The sequence below is a fragment of the Orbicella franksi genome, chromosome 9 (assembly GCF_964199315.1).
Source record: "Orbicella franksi chromosome 9, jaOrbFran1.1, whole genome shotgun sequence".
Lineage (NCBI taxonomy): Eukaryota > Metazoa > Cnidaria > Anthozoa > Scleractinia > Merulinidae > Orbicella > Orbicella franksi.
In genome coordinates, this window is record NC_138153.1 from 14,356,780 (window position 1) to 14,380,564 (window position 23,785).

Here is a 23,785-nt window from a genome sequence, read left to right on the forward strand (position 1 = left end):
CATTTTACGAAAAACAACCATTAAATGTTTTTCTTGTGATTAAGCTGTCATTCAATTTCAAAAATCCCTAAAATTGTTATCGCTTCTTATTTCATTCTTCAGTGCGACTTGTACTGTGTGTCACGCATGTCTAGTCATGAATTCAGGTTTTCGATCAAATTTCTCTTTTGGGATAACGTCCCAGATAATTCTTACATTGAGCAGGAGAGGTACAGGCCGAAACACTTGTTCTGGGGTCGGCATCAGTACAATGATATACACTGAACTTCAGCAATTCTACCACCAAAATTTGCGCTTGAAGTGCTCGTGTTTGCGTGATGCAAGAAAGAAGAATGACTCTCTGTGCATCGTTAGCTGCAGCCATGTTAAGAAGATATAAATAGGAAGCCAGAAACAAAGCAATTTCACGCTGATTCATAGCAACCAGATTATTCATGGTAGCCAGATTATTAGTTTCAACCGCGGACGTGGAATCCACCGCGAGAAAATCCTGATCTTGAGGACAAAATCTCCGTGTTGCGCAAATATTAAATAACAGTGAAGAGTGCAAATAACAGTGGCATTCCCTCGTGTCGATTTTTCACTCGGGAGCAGAGTAAACAGTCTCACCAAAGAAGAATCATCTCCAATGGAGAAAATACTATTTCGTTTCAGAACAGCTTAAAACAAAGTCACCCATCAACGTGTCAGTGTGCTATCTTAAAACAGCATCGGAAATAAACCGTTTTGTGTACCCCAGAGGAAGTGTTCCTATATCCCCCCCCCCCTTGACTTCAGATGTCTAGACACTTTTCCAAGAACTCATTAGCATACAGTGTGTTACGAGTATGAGAAAATACACATCTGCTCGCTTCAACTTCAAGAGTTTATTGCAGTACTTTTACACCCCACGTTACACAGGACAGCCAACTTATCATAACACAGTGAGATTCCTATTTCACCGTAAAAGCATCAACTGTTCACACAATGATGCGTTTTCGCATATTGCTCTCAACATATATCCTTATTTCGCTTTACTTGCCATCAAAAGCGTCGGGGAACAAGAAAATTTACGTCTCTCCAGGTGGCCACGATTCACAGGGCTGTGGGAATTCGAAACAGCCGTGCAAGTCAATCGACGAAGCCTTCGCTATTGCTTTAAATGGATCTGGTGGTGCAAACTCAACACTGATATCAGCTGCAAAAGGAAATTATACGTTGACTAAAACCTTTAATTTCACCAACGTGAACACCTTTGCTTTGGTTGGAGAGGGTTCAAGATCAGACGAGGTAAGAATAACGTGTGAGCCTAACGTAAGTCTGTCGTTTATTCTTTGCCAAAATATTGCTTTCGAAAGTTTCGTGTTACATGGATGCGGTGGATGGCGAGAGAGTACGGTAGGAGTTAACAAGTCTGCTCACGCTGGACAGAGTCATCAGGGTGTAAAGTTTAGGACTGCGTTGGATTTTCGATATTGTCGAAATGCGCGATTCACGAATATCGAGATATCGTTTTCTCCAGGACTTGGTGTTAATCTATATGATGTCGGAGGTCTTGTAAACTTTACTGATTGCGTGTTGGCAGACAACAAGGCGCTTTCTGTGAACAAGAGTTCAGATGGGTCACTTCAAGGGTTTATTGAAGAAGGCTTTGTGCATTCGGGAGGCGGAATTTACATGATTCTCAACCAGTACGGTGACAACGTTGTCAATGTCACTCCAAACGAACATGATTCTTTCCTGCACAACAACACCTACATCTTCAGGAATTGCCATTTTCTCAGAAATGAGGCTTTCGGTTGGAATTTAAGTCACAAACACGATATTATTGACGATCCCGGTCCTTACCAATTTAGTCATGGTGGAGGCTTGGCGATAAATTTTCGAGGAAATGCCAGTAACTGCAACACTATAATCGAGTCTTGTGTATTCCTCGGTAATCTCGCCGTGTGGGGAGGAGGTCTTCAAGTTGAAACAAGAAATGAAGTAAAAAACAATCATTTTGCAATAGAAAATACTTCGTTTCAGGACAATACCGGTCTTCTAGCCGGAGGAGGTGTGCGGGTGGGCAATTTACTTCAACGAGGTGCAAGCGGCCCTCTGAATACATTTGCCTTTGACAACTGTTCATTTGTCAGCAACTCGGCGATCTGGGGTGGTGGGATGTCGCTGTATGGAACATCAGTATTATGCCGGATAAACTGTGCCAAGAACAGGACGCAGTTCACTTTTAATCGCTCTAATTGGTCAGGAAATGACGGGACAGTAGGAGCTGCATTGGCAACTATGCTTGCGAACCAAAATATTGTGCAAATTGGACCGGAAATGCCCTACTCAATCAGCTTCAATAACTGTTTATTTTCAAGCAACCAGGTCGTCAAGTTAGACAAAGGTATTAGTATTGGGGAAGGTGCATTATTCAGCGACCAAGTGCTGCTCATATTTCAAGGAACTGCTTCATTTAGAAACAACACCAACACGGCGCTGTCCTTAGATGGGTCAACTGTGGAGATATTTGGTAAAATGAATTTCACTAATAACAAGGGGTACAGAGGAGGAGCCGTGGCGATGCGTGGGCTCTCGAGAGTAATTTTTCAAAAAACCTCTGAGTTAATTTTTTATAACAACTCGTGTGAGAACAAAGGAGGTGCACTGTATATTGAGTCTGCCGGGTCTCCCATGGTGGATTTCAATGCAACCGGTGTTAACACACACGAATGCTTCTTCGGGTACACAGATGAAAAAGTAGACTTTAACAAGTGGAAGACATCTGTAATCTTTCAAGGCAATAGGGCAGTCGATGATGGTAAAGGAAACTCAGTATACGCCACGACCCTTAGGTACTGTCGGCGACCCGGAGAATCTCGACAGCACAACCAGGTTCTTAAGTGGCAATTCATCCAATTCAAAACCTTAGATGGGAAAGTTACCTCGCGAGATAGTGAAGTAGCAACTGATGCGATAGACATGAACTATGAACCAAACGACTGGGAGGTTGCACCGGGTGAAGTCTTCAATGCAACTGTCAAATTAATTGACGAGATAGGCAACTCCGTCGATGGAATAGTCGATGTTGATATCGAATTTCCTGAAAACTCATCGCCAGTTAAGCTCGAGACTATTTCGCCCCTGTTTCTTACTGACGGACATATATCCCATCTCAGGTTGGCTGGAAAACCTGGCAGTTTGTTTACCGTAAGTCTGCGCTATGTTGGTAGACAGGTTTTAGTGGATGTAATCCCTGACATCAAAATGCGAAGTTGTCGTGAGGGTTTTAAACCTGTTGGATCATCATGTTCTTGTATGGACTCTTTAGACGGAGTGGCACGTTGCGACCCAGACGGAAAGACTGTGTACCTTAAGCAGGGCTACTGGGCTGGAAAAGTTGACGGGAAATTCGTTACACACCGCTGCCCCGCTGACTACTGTAACTTTACCGAGACCGTCATTCCAGGAGAGTACCAGTACTTCTCTGGACATGTGTGCAAAGGTGACAGAGACCAGAACAGTGTACTTTGTGGTGCATGCAAACCAGGCTCTAGTATCTTGTTTGGCAACGAACACTGCTCCTCCAGCTGTTCTAATTGGTGGCTATTGATGATTATTGCCGATGTCGTTGCTCTTTTCGTGGTGACGCTGATCGTTTTGGTGCTGAATCCAAACCTGTCAAGCGGACATTTAAGCGCCTGTTTGTACTCTTATCAAATGATGAAGATTCTAACTCCAGAAGGATTTAACTTCGACCCCGTCATTGAGTTTCTGGCTGCTTTTTCTAACCTTCGAATTCATACAGCAGATGGCATCTGCTTTGCAAGTGGTCTAAACAATGCCGACAAGTTAGCCATAATCGCCTGTTTTGCAGTCGTGGAAATTTTAATTTTGCTATTTTTGACGACGTGTAGGAAAGTTACCCGATCTTGGGAAAAACTTGTGGAAAAAATCTATGGCAAATTGCAAGACATCCAGCGTTGTCCACGAGCCTGCAGTAACTTTTTTCAGGGATGCTTGGAGTCATTCAAACACCGCGTGCAAAATGGCTTCGCTTATGCCTACTGTACCATCGCCGTTTTGTGCTATGTTAACATTACCGACGTTTCACTACAGCTGTTGAATCCAGCTGAAGTTGGGGGACGTAAAGTGTTGTTTGCTGACGGTAATATGGAATTCTTTGTCAGTGCTCGTCATATCGGGTACGGATGTTTTGCCATCATTCTTCTGGCGATTGTCATGTATGTTCCTGTCATACTTATCTTTTACTCTGGCCCAAACCCACATATCGAAACTTTGCGAGCCGGTTTCAAACCTACACGTCACCCGTTTCTCTCTTACTACCTTGTCTGTCGAGTCGTGCTTTTATTGATTAGCACTTACGTACCAGCTGGTCCTTTGAAAAGTGCTTTGCTGCAATCTTTTTGTGTTGTTTTCTTGCTCATCATTGCGGTTGCAAGGCCTTACAGAGGAGAAGATCAAAGTGGCGATGAGCCAAATGAAGCTCAACGAGTACTTTTCCAAGCAGGAAATCACGCAGGAGAAACCCATCGAGCAACACGTGGAGGAGGCAGTGATGAATACCAAACTCAAGGAGTAACAAATCAGGGTGGTAATGGAGCGGCAGAAGCCCAACGAGAAGAAAACCAAGGTGGGAATAACGCAGCCGAACCTCGAACTGAATTAGCTAATCAAGCCGCACGTGGAAATCGATTACAAAATCAAAGGGTGGCGGGTAAACAAACTGCCGTGCAAAACCGCTGGATCAATGAGTCAGACGTGGTCATCTTAACAGCACTGAGTGGCATTGCAATTCTCAGTTCCCCTATCAGCGGAGATTTATACCCAAGTACAAGACTTGCCCTAACGGCGTTTGTAGACATATTGGCGTATGTCCCGCTGGTGATGGCAGGTCTTCCTTACCTATACAAGTTACTGTACTTTGCAATATGTTGTAAGAAGAGAGATAATCTTGTTCCTTTACCAGGAGGTGAAGCAAACGAAGGGGAACCGCAAGTTACCGAGGAGTCGCCACTGTTAAGCGGGGCAGGACAACAAGGCGAACCAAACGAACCTTTTCGACTTTTGAACGACACACAACCTCCTGGTGCAGCAGACATACCCAACTACGAAAGTACATGTTACACGGCTCCGCAACGACAGAGTGCATGGAACGATAGATGTCACACGGGCCAGGAAAGCGTTATAGTATAAAGTACAACAAAACTTCATTAGCCAACTGATATACATGATTAACAAAAGCGTACTTTTCGCAACCCTCTTTCTTATGGTGGGATATCTGGCGGTATGATGGGTGTTCTGCGCATGCAGTTGTGACGCATTGGTCCGCTACAAGTTCGTATCAAGAGTCTCATGACTTGCAGACAATACTGGTATAAAGACATTCGACAAAAGCAGCGGCATTCCGGATAGATGCTAAGAGGTTTGTATCTTAAGGACTGACGAAACGACAGAGATTTTAACAAGGAACTCACGAACGCACGGATCCTTTGGATAAACTTTCTCCTTGAAACACTCCAGCTTAAATTGATAAACATACTTAGCTCTCATTAACCAAGCAGGAGGTCTGTATGGGAGAATCTTGTTCGAGGTCGTGAGTACAGACCGAACGCAGTGAGGTCTGTGCACACGGCCGACGTCAACATTTTCCCATACAATTCATTTAATGTAACTGGTTTGTACTAACCTGACTAACCGATATTTTGCTCGTGAACGGCGATGAGCTGAATTTAATTCTGCCAAAGTTTGCTCGTCCTCTTTACTTTTTTTTCCATCAGGCTTTTTGGCACATCCATAAATAAATATTGTTAGATGAAAATAGTCAATGATTTTGCATTTTAGTTTGTAGCTTTTCACTGCAAAACGTTATCGGTCGAGATGGGAAAATCTAGACCGCTTTCAATATCGATTTCAGCCAATCAAATTCGTCAATTTGGTAGTTCCCAGTCCTTGTGAGACAGAACCATATAATAAGTACAGTTAAACACCGCTATCTACCTTGGCTGAAAAGCAGTTGAAGTTCCACTTAGTATACTTAATGGATCTCTGTGACTGATCCTGAGATTTTTGGTTGATATCTTTGTAATTATTTCGAATACGAAGTGTTTGGTTTTCAGTTTAAATCACGTGGGCATCACCATGTTTACTTCATGTTAATTTATGACGTCCTTACGCGGTTGGAGATCTTAATATGGAGTCTCCAGGGTACGATTTCTTGCTGGAACTCAACATATTCAACTGGAATGTGAATCATAAACTACTGGAAGTTGCATTTTGTTGTATTTTAAAAGCGTCCAACCGCGCAATGACTACATACTTTCCCATCAAGCTTTGCAAAAATAAACAAGGCGGCGCGTCGGAAATTTGAAATCCTAACATAGGGACATAGGAGTGCGTTGGCTCAATATTAAACAGGGAAACTTTTTTCTAGCAGTTTTAAAGTTACCATTAGCGTCAAAAGAAACGGCGCTTTACTTATTTTGATGTTGCCATGGCAACTATTTGTAGCGTGAAATAAAATGCAAACAGCGGCAACAAACATAACACATGAACTACGCATGGTTTGGAACAACAATCTAAAATTTTCTTGACGTTTCGCATGCTACAGCACGCATTTTCAGAAGTGGCGGTTACAAAAAACGAAAGATTTAAAACTTAAAAATACAAAGCGAGGTACTGGTAACTAACTAAACAACAACGAAAACAAAAGGTGATAGCTAATAAAGTGACAGCTTTTCACCGCTAGCATTGTCATTAAGTGTTGGTTTTAAGTCTCGTATAAACAATGTTTCTTTTATTTTACAATGTAAATCACATCGTCCACTAGCTAAGACCTCGAAATGGTCCCATTTGATGTTATGGCCGGTGGAGATTGCGTGATCAGCAACAGCGGAAGCGTGACCCACTTGTGTAAGGGCTTTAAAATGCTCGACCTTTCTGTCATGCAGTCGTCGCTTTGTTTTGCCGATATAGAAAGCGTCACAATCCCAGCAGCTGGCTTTGTATACGACTTTAAATTTTTGCGAGCGATTTAAACGATCTTTGGAAGATGCGTGCTGTAGCATGCGAAACGTCAAGAAAATTTTAGATTGTTCTTCCAAACCATGCGTAGTTCATGTGTTATGTTTGTTACCGCTGTTTGCATTTTATTTCTTGTTAAATTGAAATGGCCAAAGAACAAGAGTGTTTATAATTGTAGCGTCATAGAATTTTCTTTGAAAAATAGCGATACTTTATTTGTATCAGTTTTGTTGAAAAATTAGATCATATTTCGATTCCATTAAACATCATATCAAATTATCAAATATTGAATAATCAGACATCATTATATGGCTAGTGTTTATAGCGGATATAACGCGCGCACTGATTGGCTAGTTCTAAGGTCGACTATTCTCCCGCTATGCCCACGGGCCGATTACGGGCCAGGAAAAACAAAGCAAAAGCCATATAATAAACAGCTTATTAACCTCAAACGTTCGGTCTTTACGGGAAATTCTCAAACCTCCACCTTGCCGTATTGACCTCATTATCGCTTGGTCAATAGGGAAAGTCTTGGTTCGAGATTTTCCCCGTAAAGACCTCTCTCTCGGTTAATAAGTAGTTACGAATGCTAGTCTTATAAAGCGTGACCAAGTAGTTTAGTTTGTTTTAAAAACTCAACTCTGGGTCAGCTTCTGATTATTCAGTTGTAGTTAGTTGGAATAAACAGAAAATCCCCCCCTCCCCCCCCCAAAAAAGACAGAATATATAGGGTTTATGAGGGTGTCAATAGGGTTAACTGTTGGGAGTTAAAAGCACCACCCCATTGAGACCCTCGTTTATCGACACAATAAACCATCGCCGATATATAGTTAGAGTAACACTCGTAAAGGTTTCAGATGACTTGCTTCCAGATCGAGATCTACAATGAATCCTTTTTCGTGTTCTTCCAACTTGTTGCGTGATTTTAGCTGAGTTGAGCCTATGGACACGTTTTCACTCGCGTGGCCAGCAGTCATGTAAATTTATTTGAGCAAAAGAAATTGCTTACGTAAGGATATAATTCATCTCCCACAGGACTGGTTTAGGACACCAACATGGCCGCCGTTTCATTTTTTTGGGACGCTAGTATGGATGCCGTGACGTCATGTGAAAGCACTCAATGCAATCGAGCGAGTGATCTTATTAATTAATCGCATTGTAATCTATTAGCTAAGAGTATTACCTCGGGTAACAAGGATACATCATTCCATGGCTACACAAACTTAAGTCGCGACGAGACCTTATTTTGTTATTAAGGTTGATCTTAGAGTGGAGACAAAACTTAGCCTAGATAAATGCTGTTTTATCAGTTTTGTATAACGTAAATAGCTGCATGATGTGCTTAAAATGACATTTATAACAAAATAATAAGTTCTTAAAGGATCTCAGTCACTCTATTTTGAGGTATTTTGGCCACCTACAAAGTTACCTTGAAATTGAAGGAAAGCTGAAAATAATAGTTTACTAACATAGAAAAACGCCAAAGAGATACTAATAAACCATCAAGGAACAAGGGAGGCTAAGGATGGAGAAGATTGACACGAATTACGAACGACGAACTCGAAAAATTTTAGGCTAATTTTTTCAAGATTCACAAGCGGTGACGTAGGTCCTTTAAGTATAACTAACAAAGTGATACCTTATAAAATATTCTGGCATCATATTTGCAATTGTATTTTTAATGCTATAAGCTGCTAAAATTTACGTAGTGCCAAGCAAGTTTCATTTGTGTTTCAGTTTTGAAGGTTTTTTTTTGTGAGTAGGACTGTCGAAATAAAACTGCCTCAGCCTAAATAACTCTTTGAGCCGGGTTTTTTTTAATGCGATGTATTTTTTATTTTTGGTTAACTCCACGAGCGGGAAAGATGAACAAGTCCCGCGCTGTGGTTGGTTACATTAGTGGGCATGATGGGGCCATCTGACCCCGGCACTAGGGATTACCCGCTATGTCCCGCAAGAAAATGGTGTTCCTTGTGCCGTGTAATAAATCCTTTATTGACCAAGCATGTTCGGTCAAAATGACTGGATAATGACCTCAGTCTTTTATTTTGTGGTTAAGGACCACAACTACGCCCGAAACCTCGGACTGAAAAACCTTGGCGCCAATATTCAGCCATCTTGACCTCACGTTATTTGTGAATCAACCAACAGTAATCCTCAGCAGACAATATCCACGAGATGGATTTCATACTATTACGCAAAATTAGCTCCGAAAGCCGGTCTGTCGAAGTGAAAACATGAGTAAAGTGCACACTTCTCTACTAGAAAATTGGCTCGTCTGAAAACTGAGCCAAGAGTCAAATTTGTATGTCAAATTCCGGGATGTTCACTTCCTTTTCATGCTTGGTTTCAGAGTAGATAATAATAAATTCTTACTCGTTACTTGACATAACTACGCAAACCATTTGCTTTGGGTTTTTAGCGCGGCTAAATGATCTAGAGCTCAGAATATTTTCATCTTTTACTTCTAGCCCAGAGTGAAGGCAAACGTTGAGAAATTTCGTTCACGCATCTGCCGGCCATCTTGGATTCGCGAAACGTATTGTACTCGCCCGATCAAAATGCGCGGATGAACTAAATTACTCTTACACTACTGCCTAACTACAATACTGAAAGCACGACATAGCTATACGGAACATTCACCAAAAATAACAAGAAAGCAGTTGAATGATTTGCGAATATTAACATGTTTTTCCTCTCGGTAATCACACCCCATTTGTATCGTAATGTGAAATCAAACATGGGGACTGTTCGATGCCGGGGGGGGGGGGGGGGCTCCCATATAAAAAGGACGGAGGATGCTCATCGGAAATTTTGAAAATAACCCGTAAGAGGCACCAAGATTCTGCTTTGTGGGCGTGGCTTGAAATTTTTTTCACCCCTAAAAGGTACCAATTCTCAAACAAAACATTATCTCCTGTCACATTTTTTCTTTCGTCTCAATACCCTAAAAGGGTCCGCAAAAGCGCCTGCTGTGGACCTTTTGTAGCTGAACACCCTAAGAGGTACCAATACCGCATTTTTACCCCTAAGAGGTACGACGAGCCCCCCAGCGTCCCTTTTACACGGGAGTCCCCGCGGAGTTCGTCAATAACATTTTAGGTGTATCTGATTGTCAATTTAATTGTGCTGCCGTACAGCCCAAGCTAGCCCATGCATTACACAGGAAAACGTGTAATACGTTTCCTCTTCTGTCTTTTAGTTTCTTTTTATTATCCCTTTATTTCCTCTTTAAGAGCCAGTAAAGTCTGTAAAGCCTTAACAACTCTTAAATCGGACCTTGATGAACAAGCTAAAGAAGTAGCGGTAATCGGTTTTTAAACTAAGCTATGCCCTTCGTCATGAGACTGGCGATCGTGACACATTAAATCTTATCGGAATGAGTTAGACGCTTGTAAACGCCTAAAATGCGCATAAAAGCGCGTTTGAAAGTCAAAAGGTTAACAACCCATCATCATGTTCATAAAAGGCAATGAATATCGCGGGATAAACACACAGAGCGGAAGACTTGCCCACTTTATGTGCTACGTCTGTCTCAGCGTCCGACTGTTTCCCGCCAAAAGTTGGACATTTAATCACGAGACAACGAAAGTAGTTGTGCATTTTATGTTTTTCAACGAAACATTTTAAAAAACAAAGGAAGAGCAGGTTACTCATGGGATGTTTTACGTCAGTTTTTAGGTCAAAGTTCGCGTTTTATGAATGACGTTCATATGCGTAAGGCCCAACAAGAAGATTTGGTTTCCTGCTCAAAGAGGTCAATTCTGAAGTGATATTCAATACTTTCCTAAACGTCTGGGATCGCATGTTGCTTGCTATAATTACAAGCTTTCCCGGCGGCGTTTATAAACATCGTCAGCTAGATGCTAACACCGAGGAAATAAGAAGATCACAGCAACAATACATCCTGCTAATTAAAACCACACCGTGCAGTCACAAGTCAATATTTTACAACTTTGAGGTAAGCACAGTTTTCTTCAGCTGTTTGTATTTTATTTATGCTAGCACATTTTAGTGATTTTACCAATCATGTCTGCTCAACAAAACGTGTTGAAACTAAAATTTTGACATGTTTTAGATCGCTTCATCGAAAGGTCTCAAAAAGCACACTAACTTTGTTCAATAATTAACCTTCATCCTTACTTCACTGCTTTTGACTCAAAAGTTTGACAATCTGTTCGGCAGAACTAGTCTCGTTTTTTCGCGACATTACGCCGATTTCATTGGCCAGAAGCTTTTATGAGAAGCAAGTGTCGTTTTAAAATGAAAATTTTAAAAAGGCAATAACATTTCCAAGGAAGGTTAGTTGGAAATGTATATGAAAGCCGCTTTACGCAAACCTCGTCAAAGAGTTTGGTTGACCGCGTATAAATGTGCAGTCAATGTTGTTTGAGAAAACGTACAGGAGCATGAGAAGGCGGATTTCATCATTGTTGACAGAAATCAAAACAGAGATCCCAGCTATGCTAATCGACACGAAGGTTTTACATGGACAGTGACTGCTGTATAAAACATGCCGATAGTGCGAACTAGTACGCAAAAAACGAAGGCTTCTCGGCAGATGCCAGCATGTGTGGAAATATAGTTATGCCTAGAGATGACGCGAACTTCTTTCAAGGGCTGAAGTATTTTAATGTTAAACACTCTAACATCTGTGAACGTTAACTACTAAAATAAACTAAAATTTGTAGGATTGCTGTCGTCAAATCCATTCGTGGGACAGGTGTAGCACAAATTCCAAGTCTGATGGTGTTGTCAAAACTTCTTTGATAAGCGATTGCATACCTGTGAGTGAAGTCAAAAGAACAACGCATTGTCCTGGATGTATAGGAAGAATTTCGGAATTTTGATAAGGCATAATTCCTAATTGTCAACGCAAAGTAGATTATCTTGTTGAACCCTCAATCATTTGGACTAATCAGCTCATTTGGTCCAAACCTTTATACCATATCACAAGCACAAACGTAATCTTTCCGTAAGAGGATAAAACGCTTAGCTTGTATTTCCTCGGCCGCTTCTAGAGACACGTTACAGAGCGTAACCGATGAAGGCCATGCGGCAATCGAGCTTTTATACAATGCCATTTTCTGTTTACGTGACTGCGACCACATCTCACTACCTCTAAGTGTTCTGAAAGACAGATTTCCGACAAATTCAAGAGATGAAAAACAACAGTTGCCATGCACCCATCTCTCATTAAATAATTTTCAGTCGATTGTTTTAGAAATCTGGCGTTTATAAATGTCGCGGATGGGGAAAATTTGTAGAGAGTATATCCTTTCAGTAATGGCGCCATCCTGTGCCGCGATTCAGTATTTTGTTGTTAAGGGTTTGTTTTAAAAGAGTTGAATGAGCTTTATGTAAATAGAACCTCCCAAAATCACAGATCGGTTTAAGAAACCACAGGAAGGAAGCATTGCAGACTTCGAATACTTCCGACGAGTTTGATGTCTAGCGTTACTCACGTTATGACCGACATACTATACACCGACGGTCTAGATACCTAACTTATTGACTACAGTTCAATATCACTTTGTTACGATCAAATATGACGAGGTTGTATTACAATAAATCACACCGAAAATCATTCTAATTCCTCTTCAACTGTACTACACTGTCATGTGATGACCGTCAACGTCATTGATTCAAATTGATTTATGCTGCACCTGAAGATCTCAACTGCTTTTTTGTTAATTCATCCTTGGGTATCGGACCTAAGAGGTTTTTAAATAATTTTAAATTGGCCTTTTCCACTCACAACGTTTTTTTGAGCAAAAATTTCTATAAAAGAGAGAGTATTCTGCCTTTCATTTTGGGTGATCGGAAATTGTCGTATTTCCGCAAAGCTCATGGAAGATTTCTGATCTTTTTAACCAGTACTTACAGAATAAATAAGTAAATATGCCGGGTTATTAAGTCAAGAAGCTCAAGTAGAGGATACACGTGTTAAAGGAACTACGTCTTGGTTTGTGTATCCTGAAAAGCTTAGCGTAAAATTTTCAGGGTCTTCGCTTGTAATCCGTGTCAATCTTCTCCGTGCTTAACTTTCCTTGTTCGTTTATGGTTTATTATTATCTCTTTGGTGTTTTTGCATCTTCGCAAACTACTATTTTCAAGTTTCCTTCAGTTAAAAGGTATTTTTGGACGCGGCCAAAATATCGCGACTGCGTTAAATTCTCTTCCTGGGAATTAGCGGTGTTTTTCCTTGAAGTATATGCTTTATTGCCAGCATAAATAAATTGATACACGAACTGCTTTGCATTCCAAAGAGAACAGCTTGGCGCAGCAACCAATTAACCTTTCTTACGGTTAAGTTGGGATACATGTGAAAATATTTCAGTCATTTTTGTGTTATCAGTTGTTATTTCTCCTCTGATATGATTTGACAGCTTAATATTATTACTACCAGCTGGCCACTTATCAATATATTGGCAATATCGGTTAGATTGTCACTGAGCCATCTATAGCTGATACTAGATAACAATTTTTTATACATTTTTTAGTGGTCAGTTACAATTTTGGCAGCAAAGTATCGTATGGCTAACTTTTCTGCGCCGACAAAAGAAAAAACTAAGAAGAAAACGAGGTAGAATTTTTTTGAACGGCTTGACAAAATTTCGTTGTATTGATGAATAATGCGGGATAACCACGACAATTGAAGCTTGCTAAATAAACGTTTGACATGAAATTAGGAAATGCCCCGTCCACACTACTCCAGAGGAATTTGAAAACGGAGGTTCCACTCTGAAAGCGTATCAAATGTTTTCGTCGGAGGAATTTAAAAACGAAACAATCACCCGTCATTTTGGATTTGTGTTCGAGGAAAATTCGTGATTATCGCGACGTCATCGTTTTCGAAAAGCTCGGTTTTCAAAACGTTCTCCGTACACATTAAAACGAAACGTGTCGTTTTCAAATTCCTCCGGTTTGAAAAGATTTTTCCAAAAGCTCCGTTTTCGTGACGGATTAGTGTGGACGATGCCTTGAGCTGGCGGAAAGAAAACTGAAAACTTTTCTCGGTAAGCCATGATCCGTGGCATTGCACTTATGTCAGTATTCTTGATTTGTTTCTAGGTACACATAAGTAATGAAAATAATGATAAAACAATGATACACGGTACAATGGCCATTCCTTCCTGAAACAATAAAATTGCAGCTGGTTGTGTTTTCAATCTGCAAATTGAATGAGTCGTTTTAAGTTCGGAATAATACAATAAGTTGAATAAAAGAGTAATCGCGCGTATAATCAGAATTTGTTATGTCACTTCGGCTTTATAACCTTGTTTGTCAAATCAAAGTCCTAGAGATTTATTTGCTTCATGCACACTTCCTCGTACAATCTCGTAGAGTTGTGAGCAAGCAGTTCCTCAGCAGCGGCATGTTTAACCTTCTATTAATCCTCTAAAAACCGCATTCAACACTCAACACTTGACTTTATAATTATTACGAACAAACAGTAATTAATGCTCATTCATGTATTCTCTAGAAACGCCTATATAACGGGGCATATCACTGATGATCACTGATGTGTCGTTTAGCTCAAGGCAAGATAACTGTAAGTTAATTCCTGACAACAAATTTATCGACTCATGGGTAGATAAGGGTTTCAGTCGTGCCATACGATGTTTGGAAGACTTCTCATGAGAGCCTTTGTTGTCCAACTAACCAATGTAAGTACGTAATATCACTTACGGCACGTGACGTGAAAACAAGGGCTTTAGACAGGGCGGTTATGCAAATCAATCTCAATGAATTGACCACTATAAATATCGGATCAATGCTTTGTTTGCATTATTTTTTTCAGCCGGCTCGCTACAACTGCCTTAACTCAAGTAGAACGCGCGCCCGCCAGAAAGGAATCGCCCAGACGGATTGCCTTAGCGAGATGAACACTCTTCTCTCTTCTGTTTTGACTTCACTAGTGATTGCTATATTCTTAGCATTCCCGTCCAACGTCGCTGGGGCCCCCAGGCAACGAACTGTCAATGACCACGACGGTAAGGAAATGTCATTGCTTGTTATATTTTAGCGATCAGTGTAAAGCTTTCTGTACTATGCTCATATTCAGTTTATGTTCTTTAACCCCATATCCCTCTATCGCTCGCCCTGTGTTCCCATAAAAGAGTGGGGCACATTACAAAGGGCTGTTACATCATAATAGTACCAGAAAGCTAGTTTCATGTTCTCAAAAGTGCTCTTAAGTTCCCTCTACGATCTATCCTAGTTGTGAAACACACGTAACGAAAAACCTCAGTCATTACATGAAAAGGTTGTACAGCGAACAGGACTTCGCGGACATATTTCGCTGAAGAGTCAAAATGCAGCCGTGAATCTCGTTGATATTTTTGATAGTTTTGTTATTTACTTTCATTCTGCTACACTTATTATAATTGGATCCAACATTCGATGGCCTCATCACGCAACCTAGCCATTCAAGTTGTTTGGGGCATGTTTTTGCCGTGTCGAATTTAATTCAGTCCAATTTGTTCGAAGCACAATTTTATGATTCAATCTTAATCGGCTAAAATTTTAATCTGTCGCAATAGTGGGGCACTTAATTAATTTATTTTCTGTTGACACAGCTGCATGTCGCATGTGAGCAAATAAAACACAATTAATACACGGTGCACTTAGATTAAGCACTATAAATGCATTGACATTTAAACAGAGCACCGAAAAAATTGAAGGCGGGATTAGATCTTCTTGCATGCTGTCGCCCGACGTTGTAAAAGTTCAGAAGCATCTGTTTGAGCCTCTAAATAGTTCTGGGGTACTTTAAGCTGACTTTACGTCAAAAGAACAGAAATGGAACGTTTGAAAGTTAAGATAGCTGTCAAGTTTCGACGGAAACATTAGTAAGATAAAGGAGTTTGAGTCTGATGTAGATATAAAGACAAAAGTGTCAAAATACATGAAGTCGGGCATGAAAGTTCATCAAATGAGTAGCTATCAAGACCGGATCTTAGCTCTCTCAGTTTACCGAAGAAGAAGAAAAAGAAATCGTTCACCACGGTAAAGGAAGGAGGTGACCTCAATTTAAGGAGTTCCCTTCCGAAGATGTTTTTCATACAATATTGGCGCGCGGAAAACAATACTACACTGACAACCACAGCAAGTGTAGCCTTCGTAGAAGTTGTGTTATGTCTGAAGCTAGTTCGAGCATAACTAATTATCCCTTGGTTTTGATTTCTTTATGTTTGCGTGTCAGCGTATTAATTTAAGAGAACGTGTCAACTATTTTAAGCATGGTATCTGGAATTTCAAAACACGAAAATAATACGATACTTCGCAAAGCCTCTGCAAACTCGAACTTCTTCAGAAAGGTTGTAAGTTTTCATACTCGATAAATGAGACTTAGTTAGAAGCTTTTAGAAAGAATTTATCTTCTCTGACGACGTCAGGCGAATGAAAATAGCTGCTGTTGCACAATTTTGAAGGCGATTCAGGCAGACGAAAGATAAGGTCTGTCGGCCTGTCGGTTATTAGTAGCTGCGAACAATTTGAACGATGAAGCTCAACCATGGGCGATCCAGACCTAAGGTCAGATTTATTGAATGTTTTTCCTCTGAGTCGCAATTTCTTTAATTTGCCGTGTGACTATTGACCTTGTTATATGGACACATCTTTCTACACTTGCAATCTCAATCCTAGAACTTATCTACAATGCGTGCCTTACAATATCGTCTATAAGTCTGACCTGGCGGGTTCAGATATGGCCACAAGCTCCTTTCATCGCGACAGTTTCGAACTGATTTGAAGCCGTACCCTTTGTTGTGGGGGATAAACTTGCTGAATTATCGGAAAATGGACACCTGGACAAATCTATTACATTAAATGTATAGTACACGTCTATCGAAGTATAAAGACTAAAATGAAGACCTCTTCGAGACATCAGCGTAATGCGTGATTCTGTATTTGAATTGGTCAGTACAGTAAGCTGAACTGAGCCACTATGGTCAATATTTACACAGATATCAACGCGGATTTTCGGAGATGGAAGAGCTTTCAATGGGATTAACATTTCTGTAACAGTATTTTGAGTGGGGAAAAGTGTTTTAATCACGTTCTGATCATGGCACGCAAGCGGGTTCTAGAGGGCTGGGAATAAGGAGCAAACTACAAGCAAATTACTGTGATTCACCGCATGGGCGTTTTCCCGCGCGGGTTGCATGTTTTTCCCGCGCTTTACACAGTTTGCATGTTTCCCGCGCCCGACACGAATTGAGTGCTTTTGCTTCGAATTATGATTGGTTAATTGTATTACTTGTTTTTGTTGTTCCTGATTGGCCAGAAAAGAAAAGGCTGAATTTGCTCATCCCAAAAACCAACACAAGCCCCTAGTTTTAGATGTCTTGGGAAACATAATAATTGGACACGAAGTTCTTAGTAAGAACGATTGAGGCTATACTATGTCAAAATGAGGGAAACCGACACAAGCAAACAAGATTTACAAGGGGACGAAATCATCAGCGTTTAGGCAGATTATCTTTTCACACCATAATTTCCGTCTTTTTTACTTTTTCTACCTCACAGAAGTAATTGAAGGTGACATACTGGTGACAGAACCTCTTAGAAATGTCCTGAAGGCGGGCAATTCAAGAGCCAAGCGTGATATTGTTAGCGACATGGTTAAGAGGTGGCCGGATGGAGTGGTGCCTTACAAGCTAGACTCTAGCCTCAGTAAGTGCTTATTTCGTATATGGTATCTTGTATAAGAAACCATTATAACCGGTGCCACTGGCGACAAAGTAAAGACTAGGGAGTTTAAGGAAACCACGACGGCAACGGCAACGGCAACTTCGAACGTCGCTAAATAAAAGATTTAATGATCAGTAAAATGTCTGTGCGTGTGTTATAATTCTTGGTAGATATCTTTGTCGTCGTCTGCAAAACAACGACGTGACCTAGTTTCGTGATAGTTTAGACAGTGATAAACAAAGTACATGACTCGAGAGTACCGCGAGATTAGTAGGTAAAATATTAAGTCTTTTTTTTACCGACGTTGTCCTCGGCGTCGCCGTCGTGGTTACGTTAACTCCCTAATCTTGTGTAGGCCGCACAGCAATTCCATCGCCAGCTATCGCCTTGCTCAGTCGTAGTGGGCCTATTCTATCTGGCGTCATTCCGGTTTAACTGAACAAACCGTTCGCTTGAAGAACGATTGTTCGTGCTCTTTCTAGCAGATTTATACGAGGCACTGTGACATTTTGATATACTGAGCAAGGGAATAGGTATCTTAGCCAATAGTCTTTAGAACCTCTACAAAACAGGTAAACTATATCTGTTTAAAAACAGATATAGTTTACCTGTTTTGTCATGAGAGGCCTATAGAATTTCTTTGAATTGAAGTTGATCTCTTGTGAAACAACATCCGGAACATGCAAACCTTAATTGTGCGCGGCAGTCCGCCGCAACTTCTAGTATTAAACGTGTGCGTGATAGAGATATCGAGAAACACCGGTTAGACATCATTCCTGGGTGGCCATTAACTCTCAAACAACGCCTGCGTTTCCTGACCTTGCGTGTTTCAGGTCCGGTCGTCATTATACGCAAGCACATGTACTGAATTTAATTGAATTTCTAATAAATTCACGCGCTGTTAGTTAGGAGTGTTTGGTAACAGAAGACTTTCTCATGTCACGTGTTCAAGCGCGACCGTCCGATTCAGAAACGTTTCTAGTTCTCTAACACAATATCGTAGAGTTAATTTGCAGAAGTGGCTCGTTTAGGTGTAGATTTTAAGTAGTAAGTGGTTTCACAATTTGCCCCGCTGTTGTCACGAGACAAACGGGAGAGCGTTGTACGTGCTTTCCAGACTGGAAGCCACAAGTGTCTTACGTAATGTCCTTCTCTTTTAAATTTATTCTCGATGTATCTACTTTTAAACGAGCCCGCAGGCTATTCTAGCTTCGGGCAAACGTGAAGTATTAACCTCGAAGGCAGCAAAAAAGATGGAGCACAAGCGCTCGTTCTTTACCTTACATCGCCGAGGGAGACGAAAAAAAAGCAGTACGCACACACAACTGATACAACAAAGCAACACCAAACGCAACCAACGCCATTTTTCTGCGCGATTTTTTTCAAGATCCTAGAGAAAAGTGAAAGACTGTTAAGTCGAAAATGTTTGTTTTTTAGTCGTATCTACTCTCGATCGGGGTGGACCGAACTAAAGCAGTTCTGAAAGATCTTTCTATATCAGCATAAAATTTACGTTGCTCTGTTTCGATATTTGGTCATGAGTGGGCCCGCTGAACCTTGACAAGTGCGCAGCAGCGGGCAGGGGATTTAATGGAGAAATTTATGTGATACGGATTAATCAATGTTATTTATAAGTCTCCCCGCTCAAACTTGTAAATTACAAAACACATTGTGCCTCTGACACTTTCCTTTCCCATTCACCCCAGCTACGTTTAAATTTAGTCTGAACATTTTGAATCATCAGACTAAGCTACTTTTGTTTAGTTAACTTACGAGTCTTTTCTCGTTGTACAGATAAAGAGGCCTTCAAAGCCATTAGGAAAGCCATACGCGAGTTTCACAAAAGAACTTGCGTCAAATTCGTTCCTCACACCGACGAACACGACTTCGTGGAATTCCAAGGAAATTATGGGTAAGAAATCATTACTTGTTTTTCACTTTGTTGTAATTAAACCTAATCGTACCTTTTTGTTACGCTTCGGCGGCATATCAGGCGAGTTTGGTCGTGCCATGGTTTGTATTTTGACGAGACGTGGTCAAGCCAAAATACCCATGGCGAGACCAAACGAACCTGATACGCCGCCTAAGCGTAACAAAAAGGTACGATTAGGTTATTACTTTACTACACCCAAATTCGGCCAGGTGAGCACGATATCGTAGCCATATCAGGTCGTGACCTGATATCGGAGGATATCAGAACCGTAGACACGGCTTCTGATTGGCTAATTGCAAATTTAAGTACGGTAATTATTGTTATCGAATGATTTGTATTGTTTAATTTGCTTTGTTTTAACCAGACCAAGTATTTTCTTTTCTGAGTGTTGCTCATACACAACTCGTTCCTTTTTTCTCCCCTTGTCTTAGTTGTTTCTCGGCAATTGGCCGTCAGGGAGGAAAGCAAAGAATCTCTGTTGGAGAAGGATGTGAATACAAAGGAACTGTTATGCACGAGATGATGCACGCTCTGGGATTCTTTCACGAACAGTCTCGCACTGATAGAGACAATTATATTATGGTATTATGGTGGAATATTGAGCCAGGTAATTATCATAAATTAATGTTTCATTGCCATAACTTGATTGACATACATTATCTTAAAGTACCTGATTTTGGCTTCTGTTTCTCTAAAACTATTCTCCATGTTTATTCCACTTCAAAAGGATTTGAACAGAACTTTGACAGTTACGGTCCAGACCGTGTGGACAGCGCCGAGGAACCGTACGACTTTGACAGCCTCATGCACTACGACAACCAAGCCTTCAGCAAAAACGGCGACAACACACTGCAGTCGATATCAGATCCTAACAGACCCCTGGGTAACATGGACGACTTAAGCGTCATCGACATCAAGCAGTTATTAAAGTATTATCCCTGTAAACCTTGGGATAAGAAGCCTCCGATTAACGGTGACACCAAGAAAGACAAATCTGAAGAACGTAAGTGGTTAAATAGTTGTCAGCGATCTTTTCAACTTAAAGGGACTACGTTACGGTTTGCGATTCTTGAAAAGTTTAGCCTAAATTTTTCAACTTCGTCATTTGTAATCCGTGTCAATCTTCTCCATCCTTAACCATCCTTGTTTCTTTATGGTTTATTGTTATCTATATAGTGTTTTTCTATCTTAGTAAACTATTATTTTTCAGGTTTCCTTCAATTTAACGGTAATTTTGTACTCAGCCGAAATAACTCAAAATTCTGTGACTGAGAGCTCCATTAACTCCCAAATAGAAATTGTGTCAAAACTTCTCTGCTTCATAAGAGTTCACATTGTTGTCGTTGACGTACGTCAACAACAACGACGACAGCCAACGAAACTGAGTCAGGGAGAGGCTGGTTCTAGATCTCGCAGGATCCTAAACTTGTGGTAGTCATTGACCATTGACGTTCGTCAATTTAAAATTCAGTTATTTCCTTTTATCAGGTAAATGCCAAGACGTTTTCAAAAGAAATTGCAAATATTTCGCATCTCACAATGGATACTGTACCCACTGGATGTCATTTATGAAGAAGTATTGTCCATACTCGTGTGGCTTTTGTAAGACGGCGGCGCCAGGTCAGTTTTAGTTCAAGAATTTATGCATGCTGGCATAAGGTGAATGTAGCAAAACATGTTAAAACAGTGTGAATCGCAAAGCGAAGTATTTAGAGGGAACAGAAGAAGGGGGAATAGCTTTTTTTTCACTTCTTACAGTCATTCGACATTATATGAATGACCAAGTAACTCGCTAACGTTTACAAGCTGCTTAAATAGAGTTAATAGGAAATTATCGTCCTGAATATTCAATGTGGACTTTTGTCATTTACAGATAAACGCCTGAATATATGGAAAGGAGAAACCCACACCAAATAACACACGTGCTCCGTTATAAACATATTTAGGGAGTTCAGGGCGATCTTTGCAGTCACGTGATGTTACAGCACAACTAGCAACCTCACCCTGACCACTGTTATCGCCGGCTGCTGACTCATCTCTTTGCAGCAAGAAAATCTCTGCATCACCATGCATTGCAAAGTACATGAAAAATTTCTCTTAAAATCATCTAATAGCTTCATTTGGAAAGGAGTCCTATAGTGAACCCTGTAACCAAAAGTTCTTTTATACGTATGGAAAGTACAAAGAAATATATACATATTAGCTAGAGTTTTAACATAATTCTCTTTTAATAATAACTCCATTCATTTTTTTACGATTTATGAACACTGATTGAAAATATGTAGCAAATGAAATACCAAACGTTAACGTTCATAACTTTAACTTTGTACCTGAAAACACAAAATATTTTGCTAGTTATTCGCCAGTTGAGCATGCATATAAAATAACAATAGCCATTCACTTATATGGGAAATATCGTATGATATTAACTTCGGTTTCTAGTTATAACAACATTGCATTCATGTACCATATTGTCTGTGGGGAAGTGCACTGTAAAAACTTCTAGGTTTGTAACTAAGGTAAAATGAAAACGATGCTGCCATAATGTTCATGTACAGTTGTATATGCCTCCCCTTGTATTTGACATAATTATGTATTATACTAGATTAATTTATTGTTCAATATTTGAAGAACATCCATCTCTTATACACTGTATTTATGTCCAGTTGAAAGTATCAATTTATTTTCAATGGACTTGGATCGATATATTTAACTTTATTTTCTGGAGTTTAAGTTATATTACATACAACAAAAGGCTGTATGAGTTAAGGACTCATATTTTACCGAATAAAGTCAAAGACAAATTTAGTTACAGTATTTACAGTTATTGATTAATACATAACACAAGAGAGTGCATCAATCTATACTATGAGCAATTATAAGGTGGAATAATTCTTTACATATCATTATCATCATCATCATCGTCCTCGTCCTTGTCATCATCATCGCATTGTCATTGACATCATCATCATCATCATCATCATCATCATCATCGTAAATTATATCCAATATTAGCTCCTGTCTGCATTTTATACCTGGGATTTTAGGTTAGCAGGCTGGAATATCAAATCTTATTGATCTGTTCATCTCTAGTACACTGTACACTGTACATCCATGGGCATATGAGTAATTTGTCCTTTCCCAATACATGTCTTGATCTTGCTCAAACTTTCTTCCGTACCCTGGCTATTTATGTTTGTTAAATCACATCAGTGATAAATATTTGACCACCATGTCTTTGGAGAAAGAGAGGGCTGAAAGCTTCTGAGCCTTTGCCAGCCAGTGCATGCCATGATTTGGCCTGGACAACTTAAGCCGAATATAATGATGATTCAAAGGGTAGAACACCTCTACAACCCTGTGATCCACAACAGCAACTCTTTGGTTCCTTCCCAAAGTCTCTTAAGAACTCCAATCCTTTTACATGTTCCCTATTTGTTTCAGCTGCAGGCCAGACATCAAATTCCCCTGAATAGTCAAATGATAATTCTTCCCCAATGTCAATGTTTCTGGCTGCAAAGAGGGCTAGTCTGGGAACAATGGAATCCACTCTCACTGGCACCATTATGAGATTAGGGCTGCAAGAGTGATTCACAAACCTTGATGCATTACCATGGAAATGAGCATCTACGTGAGTTCTTAACACCTGGGCTTTGGAACTATGTTCTCTGAGAACTATAAGATAGTTCCCAGTCTCGTGAGTCAATTCCTGTGCACGCTTTTTAGCTTCTTGAATTGAAATCAGTTCACCAGCATATTCACACACAAAAGTAAATTTCTTAATGCTTTCAAGAGTTCTCAACCCCCATCCTTTATGCTCTGTTCTGAATACCTGAAGATAAAGTTGCTGTCCCTTCTGAACCACTCTGTTTGGACATGATCCTGAACAAGCACAGCGACTGTTACATTCAAACACTGGTTGGCAGTAATCTACATTGTACAAATGCGAAGACTGATTTATGATTCATAAACACAGAGCAGATCAGGAAATTCAGAGACAGGGAGACATATCAATTCATGCAACAACTTAGGGTTGCAGGGGTATGTACAACTTGACCCCAATCCCCCTCCCTGCCAAGGTCCCAGGAAAATTAAAGCACATATAGATTCTCTTACAGTAGGCTCAATTTTGTACATCCTGAGTGC

The 23,785-nt window shown here is 40.3% G+C and overlaps 3 protein-coding genes across 7 annotated transcripts in view; 2 read left to right on the forward strand and 1 right to left on the reverse strand.

Moving 5' to 3' along the window:
• Positions 1 to 890: 890 nt before the first annotated feature.
• LOC145496406 (uncharacterized) lies at positions 891 to 9,213 on the forward strand. Its single transcript, XM_081476047.1, has one exon. It carries the CDS (start codon positions 967 to 969, stop codon positions 5,179 to 5,181), a length of 4,215 nt encoding a protein of 1,404 aa, XP_081332173.1. The 5' UTR covers positions 891 to 966; the 3' UTR covers positions 5,182 to 9,213.
• Positions 9,214 to 9,780: 567 nt separating this feature from the next.
• Positions 9,781 to 21,598, forward strand: LOC145496409 (hatching enzyme 1.2-like). 5 transcript variants are annotated; one of them, XM_081476054.1, is made up of 8 exons: positions 9,781 to 10,969; positions 14,813 to 15,005; positions 17,542 to 17,688; positions 19,501 to 19,618; positions 20,071 to 20,246; positions 20,367 to 20,642; positions 21,128 to 21,259; positions 21,513 to 21,598. In XM_081476054.1, the coding sequence occupies exons 1-8, from the start codon at positions 10,814 to 10,816 to the stop codon at positions 21,554 to 21,556; spliced, it is 1,242 nt and encodes a 413-aa protein (XP_081332180.1). In that variant the 5' UTR covers positions 9,781 to 10,813; the 3' UTR covers positions 21,557 to 21,598. The 5 variants fall into 5 exon arrangements, with proteins under 5 accessions (XP_081332180.1, XP_081332178.1, XP_081332182.1 ...); XM_081476056.1 differs by adding an exon at positions 14,495 to 14,563 and having other exon boundaries at positions 10,892 to 10,969; positions 20,071 to 20,642; XM_081476052.1 differs by having other exon boundaries at positions 20,071 to 20,642.
• A 1,299-nt stretch (positions 21,599 to 22,897) lies between these two features.
• LOC145496415 (histone-lysine N-methyltransferase SETMAR-like) overlaps positions 22,898 to 23,785 on the reverse strand; it is a 4,025-nt gene continuing 3,137 nt past the window's right edge. The window contains exon 3 of the mRNA XM_081476061.1: positions 22,898 to 23,569. Coding sequence (XP_081332187.1) covers positions 22,950 to 23,569 — 620 coding nt within the window. The 3' untranslated portion in view covers positions 22,898 to 22,949. The remainder of the gene's footprint in view (positions 23,570 to 23,785) is intronic.

Excerpts from the sequence above, each read along its gene's own strand:
- LOC145496406 (XM_081476047.1), top strand. The coding sequence starts at position 967 with ATGATGCGTTTTCGCATATTGCTCTCAACATATATCCTTATTTCGCTT.
- LOC145496409 (XM_081476052.1), top strand. The coding sequence starts at position 10,814 with ATGTTGCTTGCTATAATTACAAGCTTTCCCGGCGGCGTTTATAAACAT. Across the intron at positions 10,970-14,812 it reads CAATATTTTACAACTTTGAG|CCGGCTCGCTACAACTGCCT; the intron begins GTAAGCACAGTT and ends TATTTTTTTCAG. Across the intron at positions 19,619-20,070 it reads GAATTCCAAGGAAATTATGG|TTGTTTCTCGGCAATTGGCC; the intron begins GTAAGAAATCAT and ends CCCTTGTCTTAG.